This window comes from Crocodylus porosus, unplaced genomic scaffold, assembly GCF_001723895.1.
Source record: "Crocodylus porosus isolate Cpor-Errol unplaced genomic scaffold, CroPor_comp1, whole genome shotgun sequence".
NCBI classification, from domain to species: domain Eukaryota; kingdom Metazoa; phylum Chordata; order Crocodylia; family Crocodylidae; genus Crocodylus; species Crocodylus porosus.
Genome location: NW_017728949.1, coordinates 50,907,860 through 50,920,139, shown reverse-complemented (window position 1 = coordinate 50,920,139; position 12,280 = coordinate 50,907,860). Strand labels below are relative to the sequence as shown.

At 37.6% G+C, this 12,280-nt stretch overlaps 1 protein-coding gene across 2 annotated transcripts in view; it reads right to left on the bottom strand.

The window, feature by feature from the left end:
• Positions 1-187, bottom strand: part of RBMS1 (RNA binding motif single stranded interacting protein 1) — a 133,954-nt gene extending 133,767 nt beyond the window's left edge. For both annotated transcript variants that reach the window (XM_019553935.1, XM_019553936.1), the window contains exon 1: positions 56-187. In XM_019553935.1, the coding sequence (XP_019409480.1) occupies positions 56-172 (117 nt within the window). In that variant the 5' untranslated portion in view covers positions 173-187. The remainder of the gene's footprint in view (positions 1-55) is intronic.
• Positions 188-12,280: the final 12,093 nt, after the last annotated feature.

The window sequence follows — 12,280 nt, the reverse complement described above, 5'->3', positions numbered from 1 at the left end:
CCGCCTCCGCCCCACCTGGGGCAGGGCAGGGCAGGGCAGCGAGGGGGTGTCTCACCCTCTGCTCCGCCGAGCCGGCTGCCAAGCGCCTCCCTCCTCGCCGCGACTCGCGGGGCTCCCGCCCGAGCCCGGCCCGGCGCGGCAGCAGGGAAGGCCAGCTCCGCCGCTCGGGCATCGCTCCTGGAGCGCGCCAGGCCTCCCTCGCGCACAGGCGCGTGGCAGGAGGGGGCTGCCGCGCCCCTGGGACGAGGCCTGCAGGGAGCTTTTTTAGCGAAGCCCTTAGTCCAAGCCCGAGTTTGTTTGTTTTTGTTTAGAGAAGGGGAGAGTCCTTGAGGGAGGTGAAAAGCATCAGTCGAAGTCTCCACCACTTGCCTGAAAACAACCCTACTTTGGGAGAGAATCCCACTTTCCCCTGAACTTCAGATCCTAGGGACTCCGGCAGTTACTAGAAAATGATATTGCTGGGAGAGGGAGGCAAGCCTTGGTTGCATGACAGCCCTCAATGCTTATGAGTGGCAATCTAGTCTTTTTTATTTTTAAGCCTATCAATTATATTTTATTCCAGCCCTCGGAGTTTCCTAGCAGTGGAGCAGCAACTTCCAATGAGGACACCTAGGTTAAAGGATCCCTCTAATATTTCCTATTCCCTTCGAGAGAGACCGGAATCCACCAGCAGGGCAAGGGACAGCTGGAACAAACAGTGAATTTCCACTTGGTTCACCACTGAAACATTCATACCAATGCAGTTATACCCTGCTGTTTGCTGCCTGTGGGAATTTGGGAAGTGTTCACCCCTCACACTACTGTAAAGAGTAACTCTCATTTGTAAGAGGGATGTAGTTGTGATGTTCCAGAAATTATGCAAGAGGTGAGGATTTCTTAGGGTGATAGCTTTTAGTGGAGCACCTGTGTAGGTGGGATAAATTTAGACTAATTTTCCAACTTTATCCAGACTACATAGTTGGTACAATAAAAGGCATCCCCCTAAGAGATCCTTGCCTCTACAGTAAAACGGTCACTAAACATTTTGATGCCCAAGTGTTTTACTCCCCTGATGCTAGTACAGTCAACACCAAAAAAGCATTACTACTTCATAGGATGGTTATCTGCATAATGCTATTTTTTTTAAAAAAAAAAGCAAAATGATCTTAAAAGGGAACTCATTCATTTTCATTAAGATTTAACTCTCAATGTTTGTCTAGAAGAAGTCAGAGACAGTTACCCAGGGGCATATGCAACCCTATTTCATCACACTATGGCTAGGAACAGATGTTGCATTTGTCCCTAGACAAGTTGTCTGTGTTTGTTCTGGAACAGAAATACCCCAGGATTGACACACACACACCATACTTCTAAACAGCATTTAGTCAGCATCTGAATGCATTGCTGCTTTTCTGCTGCTGATTTAATGATACAATCGCAGGATAACCCTTCAGAAGCATTTTACAATGTTTTTGAATCAGCTGTTAGTACTACTTATCCTGTTAACTGTTTTTTAGGATTTATCCTGGGACAACAGACACGGACATCTGAAAGATGGCACTTTGACACAGGATAAATGGTTTATCCTGAAATAAATGCAACTTGTATGCAATGTCTCAAATTTGTATTTCCAATGAAAAAGAACTGCACAATATTTGCAACATAATCTTCCAACCATCAAAGCCTTTTTAATTCCTTTATATCTACAACAGACTTTTGGGGGGTAGGAGAGATATGGAAGACATCTTTTTCCCCCAGACGAGAGAAATTTTAAAGAATTTGAGTAGTCTCCTGCTGCCCTCCCCACGTCCAATACAACTAGAATTTGAAAGGGTATAAGTATTCTATACTCTATTTCAGGGATTGTTAAAGCACTAATCACCGTGTACCAAGACACAGAAATTAAAGAAAATCCCAAAAAGGAAACTAAACAGAAGAATCCATCTGCACTTCTTTCTATAGGTTTCTACTTAGAGGATGTGCATTGCCCTCTCTTGGGTTTGGCACATGACATGATTTTCATGGATGCCACATGCTGTTTCATATACAGAAAAATACAGATATCCTGTAGAAACCTAAACAAAAAAAAAAAAAAAAAAAAATCACTCAACCAATATTTACTTATTATTTAAAGGACATATACCATGACATTTTCAGTTGAGAACGTGATGATGTTCTGGCCAAAGTGGTGAGCTGCCTATCGAAATTCTCCCTGAACTTCCAAATGGCTACAGTAATCTTCCTCAGCTTTTCCAATACGTGAAATAACTTGACTATGCAATTAAATAGCTGCTCTGTTCTAACCCCAGAAGTGACTGTGGCAGTTGGTGGGTAAAGTGATTTGTGTGTATATTCCTCTGCGTGAGAGAGAATATTTATAAAGCTCGACATTATTCCCTGAGGTTTTCTGTATCCATTGGGAGGAAAGGTGATACATAAATTTAAGATTTTGCTAAGTACTTTCCCCACATCTTTTCTAAGATAAAAGGATCATGGCTAGCTTGTAAATAAGGTCTTCGGTCTTACCCTGTGAAGATAGCCAAATGGAAACAGCAAGTCTTTGAAATATATACAGAAGAGGTAATTTAAAACACATTATAAAGGAAATTAATATTAACTGTATTATAACAGGTGTGAACATACCCAGTAGTAGGCAGACACCATTCTGGTTAAAGTTATAAATAAGCATTTTACAATGCTTAAGCAATTCAGGTTGGTTTTTTTGTTTGTTTTCTTTTGGGGGGGGCACTGGTAACTACTGGATTCTAATGGTATCTGGGTTAATTGTCTGTATAGATTAGGTTGACAGATTCTTTAATTAACTGCAGCTGCTTAGTTAGAAAGCAGGAATGCTTGGATAATACAGCCAGTTGTACTTTATAAGTAAATGCTGTTGCTTTGTATGTTTTTTGTGCTAAAGAGATCACAAAGGTAGATCTGCAGACATTGAGTTAGTAGAACAAATGAGTATCAGAAGACCAAGACAGCAACTGAAGCCTTTAAAGAATCTGCAGAAAAACTGGAAATGTACATGCAACCACCATCCATTTCAGTAAAGAATAGATTGGTAAAGTTAAGTCATTATTCTGTACACAGTTCTACATATAAAAATTACAGTATCTGGATTCATAGCAAATCCATGGTTTCTTATTCACATAAAACTCAAGGATTTCTGCTGTAACTCTCCCTCAGGGGCATTAAGCAGCATTCTGGTGCAACTTGGTATTCTGCTTTAGATGGGCAACTTTAATTTCCACAAGAAACCTAGGCCAGATGCACCATATTGCTGCATCTGTCAGATCCCTTACCATGTCCCTTCATAAGTCAGTGCCATCCAGTTTGTGACAGGACGGTTATGAACACTTTAATACTTCCCTAGATCTTTCCACTCCTAGTGCTTGTCCACCTGGATCTGCTTAATTTTCTGAACAAGGCCTACTGAATGAAAGAATAAATTATGTAACCAGGCCTGAAGTTAGTGTTGTCCCAAATACATTTTTCTTGCAATTTAATCAACTTTACAGTACTAAAAGTGGTGGAAAGGGCATGCTAACACCAAGGAACACTCATAGCCAGTTTATCATGCAGAGTAAATATTATTCAGAATCTGACACAATATAGGGTATGCAGATTGGCGAGTCTCAGAATCATGGGTAAGAAACATTTTAAAACACTTGCAATTTAGAAAACAGATTACCGATTCTGGGATCAACACTTCTGGTTGTTGAACACTTCTTGGATCAGTATTGACACTGAGAAATAAGGATGCTATCTACGCACTGCGCCGAATCAGACTTTAATTTTAGTACTTAATTGATCTATTAAAGGAGGTGGTCGGTCTTCTGTAGTCACTTTCAATGGTCTTCTGTAACAAAACTGTTCAAAACTGACCTCACCCACTCATCCCCTTTTTAAACAAGTCCTTCCTTCATTTTGAATCTCCCATTTTCTCAACTCCAGTTATCCACTCTGCTTTATCCCTGCAGCTGTTTACAAATAAAGATCAATCTTTTATTAATACTGCCCCCAGTGGAATGCTCTACCTCTGGCCACTGGGTTGGTTCCTCTCTTAAAATGACTCCCTCAAATCTTCCTTTTAGTTTGTGACCGATTCCTCCTGTGCCTTCTGAAATACTGGATGAAGGGGATTTTAGAAAAGCAAAGTGCAACTTAACTGTTCCAGTGTTATTATTGGTGCAAAGAATGTGAAAGTACAGAATGATATGGTCTCTTTTTGATACTTTACCAGTATTTTGTAATATTTTGAAAAAAAATGTTATTCTTTGAAAGACATGATTGAGACATTACTTCATGAAAGCATTATCAGTGTCAAAACAAATGCCGCTTTGCTAATCATATGCTGCACATTCTTGGAACTTAAGTCTGAAAGAACATTACTGTAATGGATTGCAATACAATGGGAGCTTAAGGAGAAGTTGTGCACACACACACACACACACACACACACACGGCAGTTACAACACAGGACAAGGAACAACTGCGGCTTGTGAAAATTAGCCAAAGTAATTCAAAAGATCTGGACCTTGTTGGTAGTTGATAATGATGCCACATACCTCCTGGAATCTATAAAGCTATCAAGATTCTATAAACAGTTGCCAGACTTACTATAAACCAAAAGAATAAAATGGATGGAATGACAAGGTATTTGAGCAAGAAAAAACATTAAACTACTGAAAATAATGGAAGGAGTTGTTCATCTTTTTTTTTAAAATCAAGACTGACTTAAGCTTTAAGAAAGCCTATTAAACACCTTGTTTCTCTGATGTAATTACTTGGCTAGCTGTTTTGTAAACTGTGCATGGAGAAAGGTAGGGGGCAGTAGAAAAAGGGAAAAACTATCTGCTACTTAATGCTTGCTCGAAAATGATAAGTGATCCCAAGGGAAATATTTTGTATAATTAGAGTATGCTGAAAGCAAGGTCAGTAATGAGAGGAAGAAAAATCTAGAAACACGAGTATAAAAATTAAATATACTTGAATAAGCAATGTTTATTCTGTAGTTAAGGGGGACAGAATGGATCACATAAACCAGTATTTCTCTCCATTCTCAAAATCAATGTAGGTTCTTTTTGGTTGGCTGGTTGGTTAGTATTTTGGGGGATTTTTGTTACCAGCACTTTATTGCCCTGAAATTTTGAAATAAGAATGAAAAAGAAAAATATGCAGAGGAACCTACAATCAAAATACATTTGAATGTTAAAATATAAAATAAGATTAAATGAATAGATAGCAAGATTAGAATAGATAGCTACTGTCATTTACAGGGGTAGGGGACTACAAGTTAGACTCTTGAAGTTTTATCCCCTCTATGTTACTGTCTTGACTTTTGATTTTGCAAACAGACTTCAATGGGATTTGTCAGTTTTAAGCATTTCTGAAAAATCAGACCCTTAACCATAGTTTCACATGTATAAAATGGGGCAAAAACTTACCTGATTCACTGAGATGTTTTGAAGATTAAGTTTCATCAAGCACTTTGAACACTGGAATGAAGGTACACTATAAAATTATTAAGTAAAATAAAATGATAAATAGATTACAGTAGTCAACCCCCTATTGTTACTAGGCATTAAAATGTTTTAAAATAAAAAGGACAGAAAGACAGAAAAGGGAATACCATAATATGGCCTCTGGCGTACCAAAGATTAGCAAGATCAGTGCACTGAAGTATATGAAGTTATTGCCATAATTGGCAATACCAGGCCGGTAGCCCAAAGCTGCATACTTGCAAAAACCCTGAGGGAAAATTCAGGCAAAGTTCTGCTCTAGAGATAGATATCACTTATTTTGTATTTGCAAAGAGCCACAAAAACTAGACAGATACAGTAAGATATGTACATTAATATTTTGAATCATAGCCATATCACAGGTGGTTTTTTGTTCAAAAACAGAAAACAAAGGCTCTTTCTCAAATGTACTTTTGTCCCAACATTAACTCTTCCTGCTTTTCCCCCCCCACTAGATAAATGTTGATGAATTTGAGTAGTCAAGTAAGGAACTGATAGCAGTGACTACTGTCAGGCACCAAACACTTTTTTTCTGCTCTCACACACAACTCTTATCAATGAACCTTATTTCTGACCTGCAAATGTCTCTTCGGTGCTGAACCTCCCCCTGAGTAGACTGACAACCCTGCACTGGTTCCCTGGTGTATCCTTTTAGGTTGAGATGGGCTAACTCTTTTCAGTCAGCTGTAAGTGGGGTATATAAATATTGTTTCTTCTACAATTATAGCCCTACCTGTCCAAGTTTATATGATATTACATAATGAACATAAAAAGTCATTAGTTCATAATGTACTACGTGATTATAATAGCCTAATTACAGACTAATAAGGAAGACAAGATCCAACACTTAGAGCACCAGTCATTACCTTCTGAGATTACATGTTCTGCTTTTCCTTCTGATGCAGGTTGTACAGTAGTTTCCATAATACAGCAAAAAAATTCTATTTACATACAGAATTACTTATGGGCTCTTAGTGGCATCATTTATTTCCTGTAAGTCTAAACTCTGTGGTGAATTGATTATTTATCTTCAATAATTATTAAATTAATCAGAAATGGCCAGTGGCACCTTATTCCAAGGACCAATTTAAGAAGACTAAGTGTTTGCTAAGCTATTTACTATCAGTATTAAGTGTCTCAGGCTGGCAACAGTACAAATCACTGCGGGAAAATAGTTCAGGAAAAAAGGCTTAGTGAAGTAACTGCCTTGCATTTACAGTTCAGCTTTATATTCACTTTATTATACAGAACATGAAAGTTTGACTGAGCAAGTTTTGGTAGGCTCCACGGAGCGCTATGTCACATAGAGAAGTAGGGCCGGAAGGGACCTCAAAAGATCATCTAGTTCAACCTAGAATCAAATCTGCACCTTTGGTGTTATTAGCACCACTGAGTTAAAGACTGCCACTTACATAGAATGTCCTTTAAAATCAATAGAAGTTTTATGCAAAAATCAAAGATAGAAGTTAGGTGAAAGCCTAGCTTAGTTTACAAGAACTTTGCTACCGACCTCAATGGAGCCATGTTTTCACTCAAGGGCTCTTACTATTTTTCCTCTTAAAATATTCTCACAGGCCCTAGAAAATCCAGCAATGACCTACCTACTTCATAAGTTTTGTGTGCATGCACTACAGTATGTATGGATGAAGTAGTCTGCACAACCTAAGAACTAGACTGAACATTTACCTATTTCCTGATCGTTCTTTGAGGTTCTGCATTATTTGGTAACTCCTTTCTCTCTTTCTCAACCTGCTGCAGCTTCTCTCTGGAGCTCTATGTAGCCAGAATTTCTCCAATTACAGGATCTTCAAAGGGAGGCTCGTTTCAGGGCTTGCCAGCAGCAGTAACCTCACAGTCTCAGTGCCAGCAAACTCAACTAACATACACTAAAATCTGAGTCTAATATCTGGGACACAGCTCTCAACAGTGCTTATGGAATTGGGCTCTAAAACAATAAGGGTTTCAGCAGCTGGCAGCAGGGTCACTCCAGGGTTTGTTACTGGGAGGAATTAGATAATGCTGCTGGTGAATAGAGTTGGGCTATTTTCTCCGTAGTATTTAATTGTGCAACTCTCCAGACATCTGCACTTGCATACTATGAGTCATTGGTTTCTATTACAAATCTCTCCAACAAACAAGCCTGCCCTCCAACCTATACTTCATCAAAATCCTCCATGATGTAGTTGTGCCCTACTCCAAAAAACCTGGCAGAGCAATACTAGGGTTAAATTTATGAGATTATGTTGATTTTATGTAAAATCTTTCCAGCAATATGCCAAAAGAAGTAGGTGAATGAATAAATATGGTCTGCCAACCGTAAGACATGTATTTTACTTCTCCACACCCTAAATATCACTGAGATTTGGATTGGAAGTTTGTTTATAATTGCAGACTATGCTAGATAATATCTTCCAGGTATCTTTCACGGCTGTCTGTCATGAAACCTGACTAATGTGCCTAGTTTCATCCAATTACGTTTCATGAAGTAAGCACTGAAAAAAGCTGTATGTTTGTATACCCACAAGTAGATTGTTTGCTGTAAAATTAATATTTACTTTAAAAACTGTGAGAGGTTAACAACTTTGAAATCAAACATACTTGTTTCTTACACTTTGCTTGTTTTAAAGTAGCTGATTACAATGAGTCTCATTACTATAAATTGCACTAGAGGCATTTCTGACTTGCAAAGGAATTCATAAAAATCGTGTCAGATCATGTTAGCTGAGAAGTTATATAAATCAGATTTTTATACACAAAGTAAATACATTTTGCAGCCAAGAAAATTCAGGTTGCTTTATTAATGGAATCCACAGTTTTCAAACTCTGGAATAAATCTTATTCAAAACTGCAGACCCCCAGAAACCAAGATTTATGAAAAAAGTTAAAAAACAGAAAAAGACTGAGTCTTTGCATCTCACTCCTCTTATTCTCTATACTTCCACTGACGTGGCTGTCCTGTTCCATAGAAGAACCTGTTCTTGACATGTTCACAGAGCACAAGTTAACCACATACGTGACTATACTCACATTAGTAGCCCCAGTGAAAATATTTGTCTTCAGTAAGTAAAAAGGAAGGCTCCTAGCTCAAGATAGCTAACATGAGTTAACCAGAATGAGGTAAAACCTATGGAAGAAAAATCAGTTTGTTGTTTTTACAAATGTTACTAAGTCAATATACATACATCTTAAACTCCTCCACAGTCTTTAGCTTTATCTGCTCACACATGTGAAAACTTTCAAACAGCTTGTGTTCTTGAGCAAAGAACACATGCTCCTTCCTAGCAAAGACATATCCTAAGACCATTCACGTGACAAAGTCTCCACTGTACATGATTTTTCAGGGTCTGTCCCAGAATCAATACAAAGGGGTAAAATTAAACCTGATGTAATTAATTCTTGGTATTGTTATCAATGATATACATACCCGTTTAAACCAAAACAAATTTGTTCGATTTGTTCTTATTCATAGAAAGAAAAGGGAAAACAAGAGAGGTTATTACTTGAGATAGGGATAAATGCTTTGAAAGCATACCATAAAGTCTCATCTTCTATAGAAAAAAATTCTAACAAAAATGTAAAATTTTTGTTTCAAAACACTAAAGGTCAATTGTATATTTCTTCTACAGAATCATTTGAAAGAGAAAATTCATTTCAGATGATCTATTACAGACAGAAATGAAAGTTTAATATTATATTGATATCATTGTAAGAGACAGTAAAGTAGTCATGCTCCCCAAAATACACCCGATTCTCATAATATATTTCAGTAATTTGTTTTACGTTTTAATTGTCTAAATAGCAAAACTGTCAATTTCCCAAAAGGTAACAAACATGAATTTCTTCAACATTTCAACTTAAAACAATTGCTTTATCTTACAAATCATTATACTGTACTCTATTACACAGAACAATTATTCTCTTGATTTAAATGACAAAAATGGATCAACTAGTGTTTTTCTGTTAGATATCTCTATCTCACAAAACTGAATTCAACTACGCTAAACCTGTTTGTTAACATCTGAAACTTAAGTAATCAGCTACTCACGATGAGCTACTCTGCATTTTCATGCTGACTGCTTAGAAATGTATCATTACATTATGCTACAAACATATTATTTCATAGTGCACTGCTAATTTTGTATTCATATCAAAAGCTGTACTATAAAATAAAAATACTAAATAAGCTAATTATGCTGACAAATTCTAGGATTCAAGTATATGCTGATATTTAGCACTATTTACTGTACTTCTCAGATTATTTGGTAGTTGATAAAACTAATCAAAATGTAATTTGGAGGAATAACAGAAACATGTAGTGAATTTATATCCCTTTCCACTGAGTTCACACAGCTCTGATCAGCCAAAATAGAAAACAAACATTTATAGCTTTAGGTTATAAAATATAAGATCTGTGAATCTCGAGAATATATTAGCAAACATTGAGCATTTATGGTTTTGTCTTCAGATCTCAGTTGGATTAGAAAAAAGTTGTCTTTTCTTAAAACGCTATTTCAGGGAAAAAACAGTGCACAATGCCATATCTACTTGAAAACTGAGTAAATAAAACTGCAAAAGTATTCACAAGAAAGTGTGGAAATGGTGTGATTTATCAATCAAGCCTATCTGAATATCAGTGTGTTTGTGCCTATAAAGGGGAGGGAGTGTGTCACATGTGTACTGAGAAAACTTAAGTTCACAAATTCTCTCATGCACATGGCAAAGCTTCCTTTAAAGGCTGAACTCATGGTTACAGTAACTTCCTATTCAGCCATTTCCTTAATTAAAACCATTGAACTTTAATGTGAAGTACAGCCATTACTAAACCAGAAAGGAATCTGAACAATAACAGATCTAGTCAAGAAGGACAATAAATAATTGTAAGTAATGTGAAGAACAGTGGCTGTTACCTTTCATTCTGACCGAATTAGGGTTTGCCTCTGGCCTTTTATTGGTTACAAAGACTATCATCTTTACAGTTCTTTGGTTGTACAGCAGTCACAGTTATAACACTTGTTGCACAGACAGACAAGCTGACTGACTGACTGGCTCTTCAGCTTCTGTAGAGTGGGTGGGGGAGAAACACATAACAAAGTGTTTTACATGTATTAAGGTTGCTAAAAGATTGCGACTGACAGCACAGGCCTCACTTTATGGAGGAGTCACCACATGGCATGAGAGGGAGAGAGAGAGAAAGGAGGCCAGTTCACAGATTGAACTATTACAGCTCTGGCTTCTGGCTCTCTGCAGTACAGCTACAATTCACATATTCAGCCAAAAAGATGCACTTTTGATGGGCAGAGCTGAAGTTAGAAACATGCTGCACAAATATAATATACAATTTTAGTCTAACACATTCTGCCACACTTAAAGTGAAAGATATGCAGTCTATCTGAAATGAAGGTGTTACATAACAGGTAGAGCTGATTAGCCTAAAACAGTGGGCCAAATGTGTGGAATAGGACTTGGACCCTGCACCCCAAGATTGGGCCCCCATGCCTAGATCCCAACCACACTGTCCATTCCCAGCCCTGCATGCTGGGACTGAAGCCCCAGCACCCTGTGCCACCTTCACCCAGCCCCACCCTGCACGCTGGGATTAGGCCTCACACTGCCCTGTGTGCTTGATCTGTCCCCAAAGGTAGTATTTCTTTCAATTAATTCTACCAGCTATTTTTTATTTTCTGAATTAAATTAAAGTTAAAATAGAGCAAAAAAATCTCAGACTATATTTTTAATAGGGATTTTTTGTGGCTATTTTGGTGTTCAATTTCTCTGGCAGTCACTGGGAGCAGCATCAGGCTCTTAAACCGCAGGCCTACAGTCCAATTTATGCAACCAAAACTATGAGTAAAGCCAGTGAAGCTCATTGTTCTCTAAATAGATGCCAAAGTGTTCCTGGACAGTTAAGGCTACTGGATTGGGAGTTAGAGCTGGATCTTGGATATGGATTCACTTGGGATCCATCCACCAATGGGATTCTGAATTGGATTAGGGCCATGTTGAGGCAGATCTCTAGATAAGGGGACAAACTGACATTTCATCTATACAAGTCCAGGATGGTAGTAACAAGACTGGAGTTCAAGTTAGCGGATTTACAACTTTTCTCTCTTGGTTTGAGCGTAAATCCAACGTGATGACTCCCTCACTTTAAATTAACACAGGTATAAAAGGGAGCAGAATTCCGACTTTCTTCTTGCTACATATTCATGAAGTGTCAGGCATAACAATGGCACAATATTTAAATAATTATAACAACAATAATGCATTAAATGTGCATTATAAAAATATCAAAACTACAACTAGTTTTATATAATTTTGCACTATGTAAGGTCTTGATCCTGCCATGTGTTACACTGTGACCATTACATTCTTTTCTAAAATTAAAGGGATATTTAAATAGAATTCAATAATATTTTGGTATTATTTCTATTTCATTTTACTGTTTTTATTTCAGAACTCTACAAGGAAAAATGATATACACTTACTCCTTATAAAATAAAGGGAAACAAGCATTTTTTTGCATTAGTCTATTTGTGTAAGAAACAAGCTAATGTCTTCTTTTCCATAATGAAAACACTTTATTAAAGGGCAAGAGAAAAGAAAAAAAAAAGGAAAAAGCGCTGCAAATTGAAAGGGTTTTTCAGGTGATGAAAGTAAGCATGATTACTTCCTGCAGGGATGGTTTTGTCATTGTGCCGCCACCCCTCTCTGTGACTTCTAAACAACCCAGGGTCACAACGTCCTCTCTTTAATTAGTATCTCACTGCTGGAGG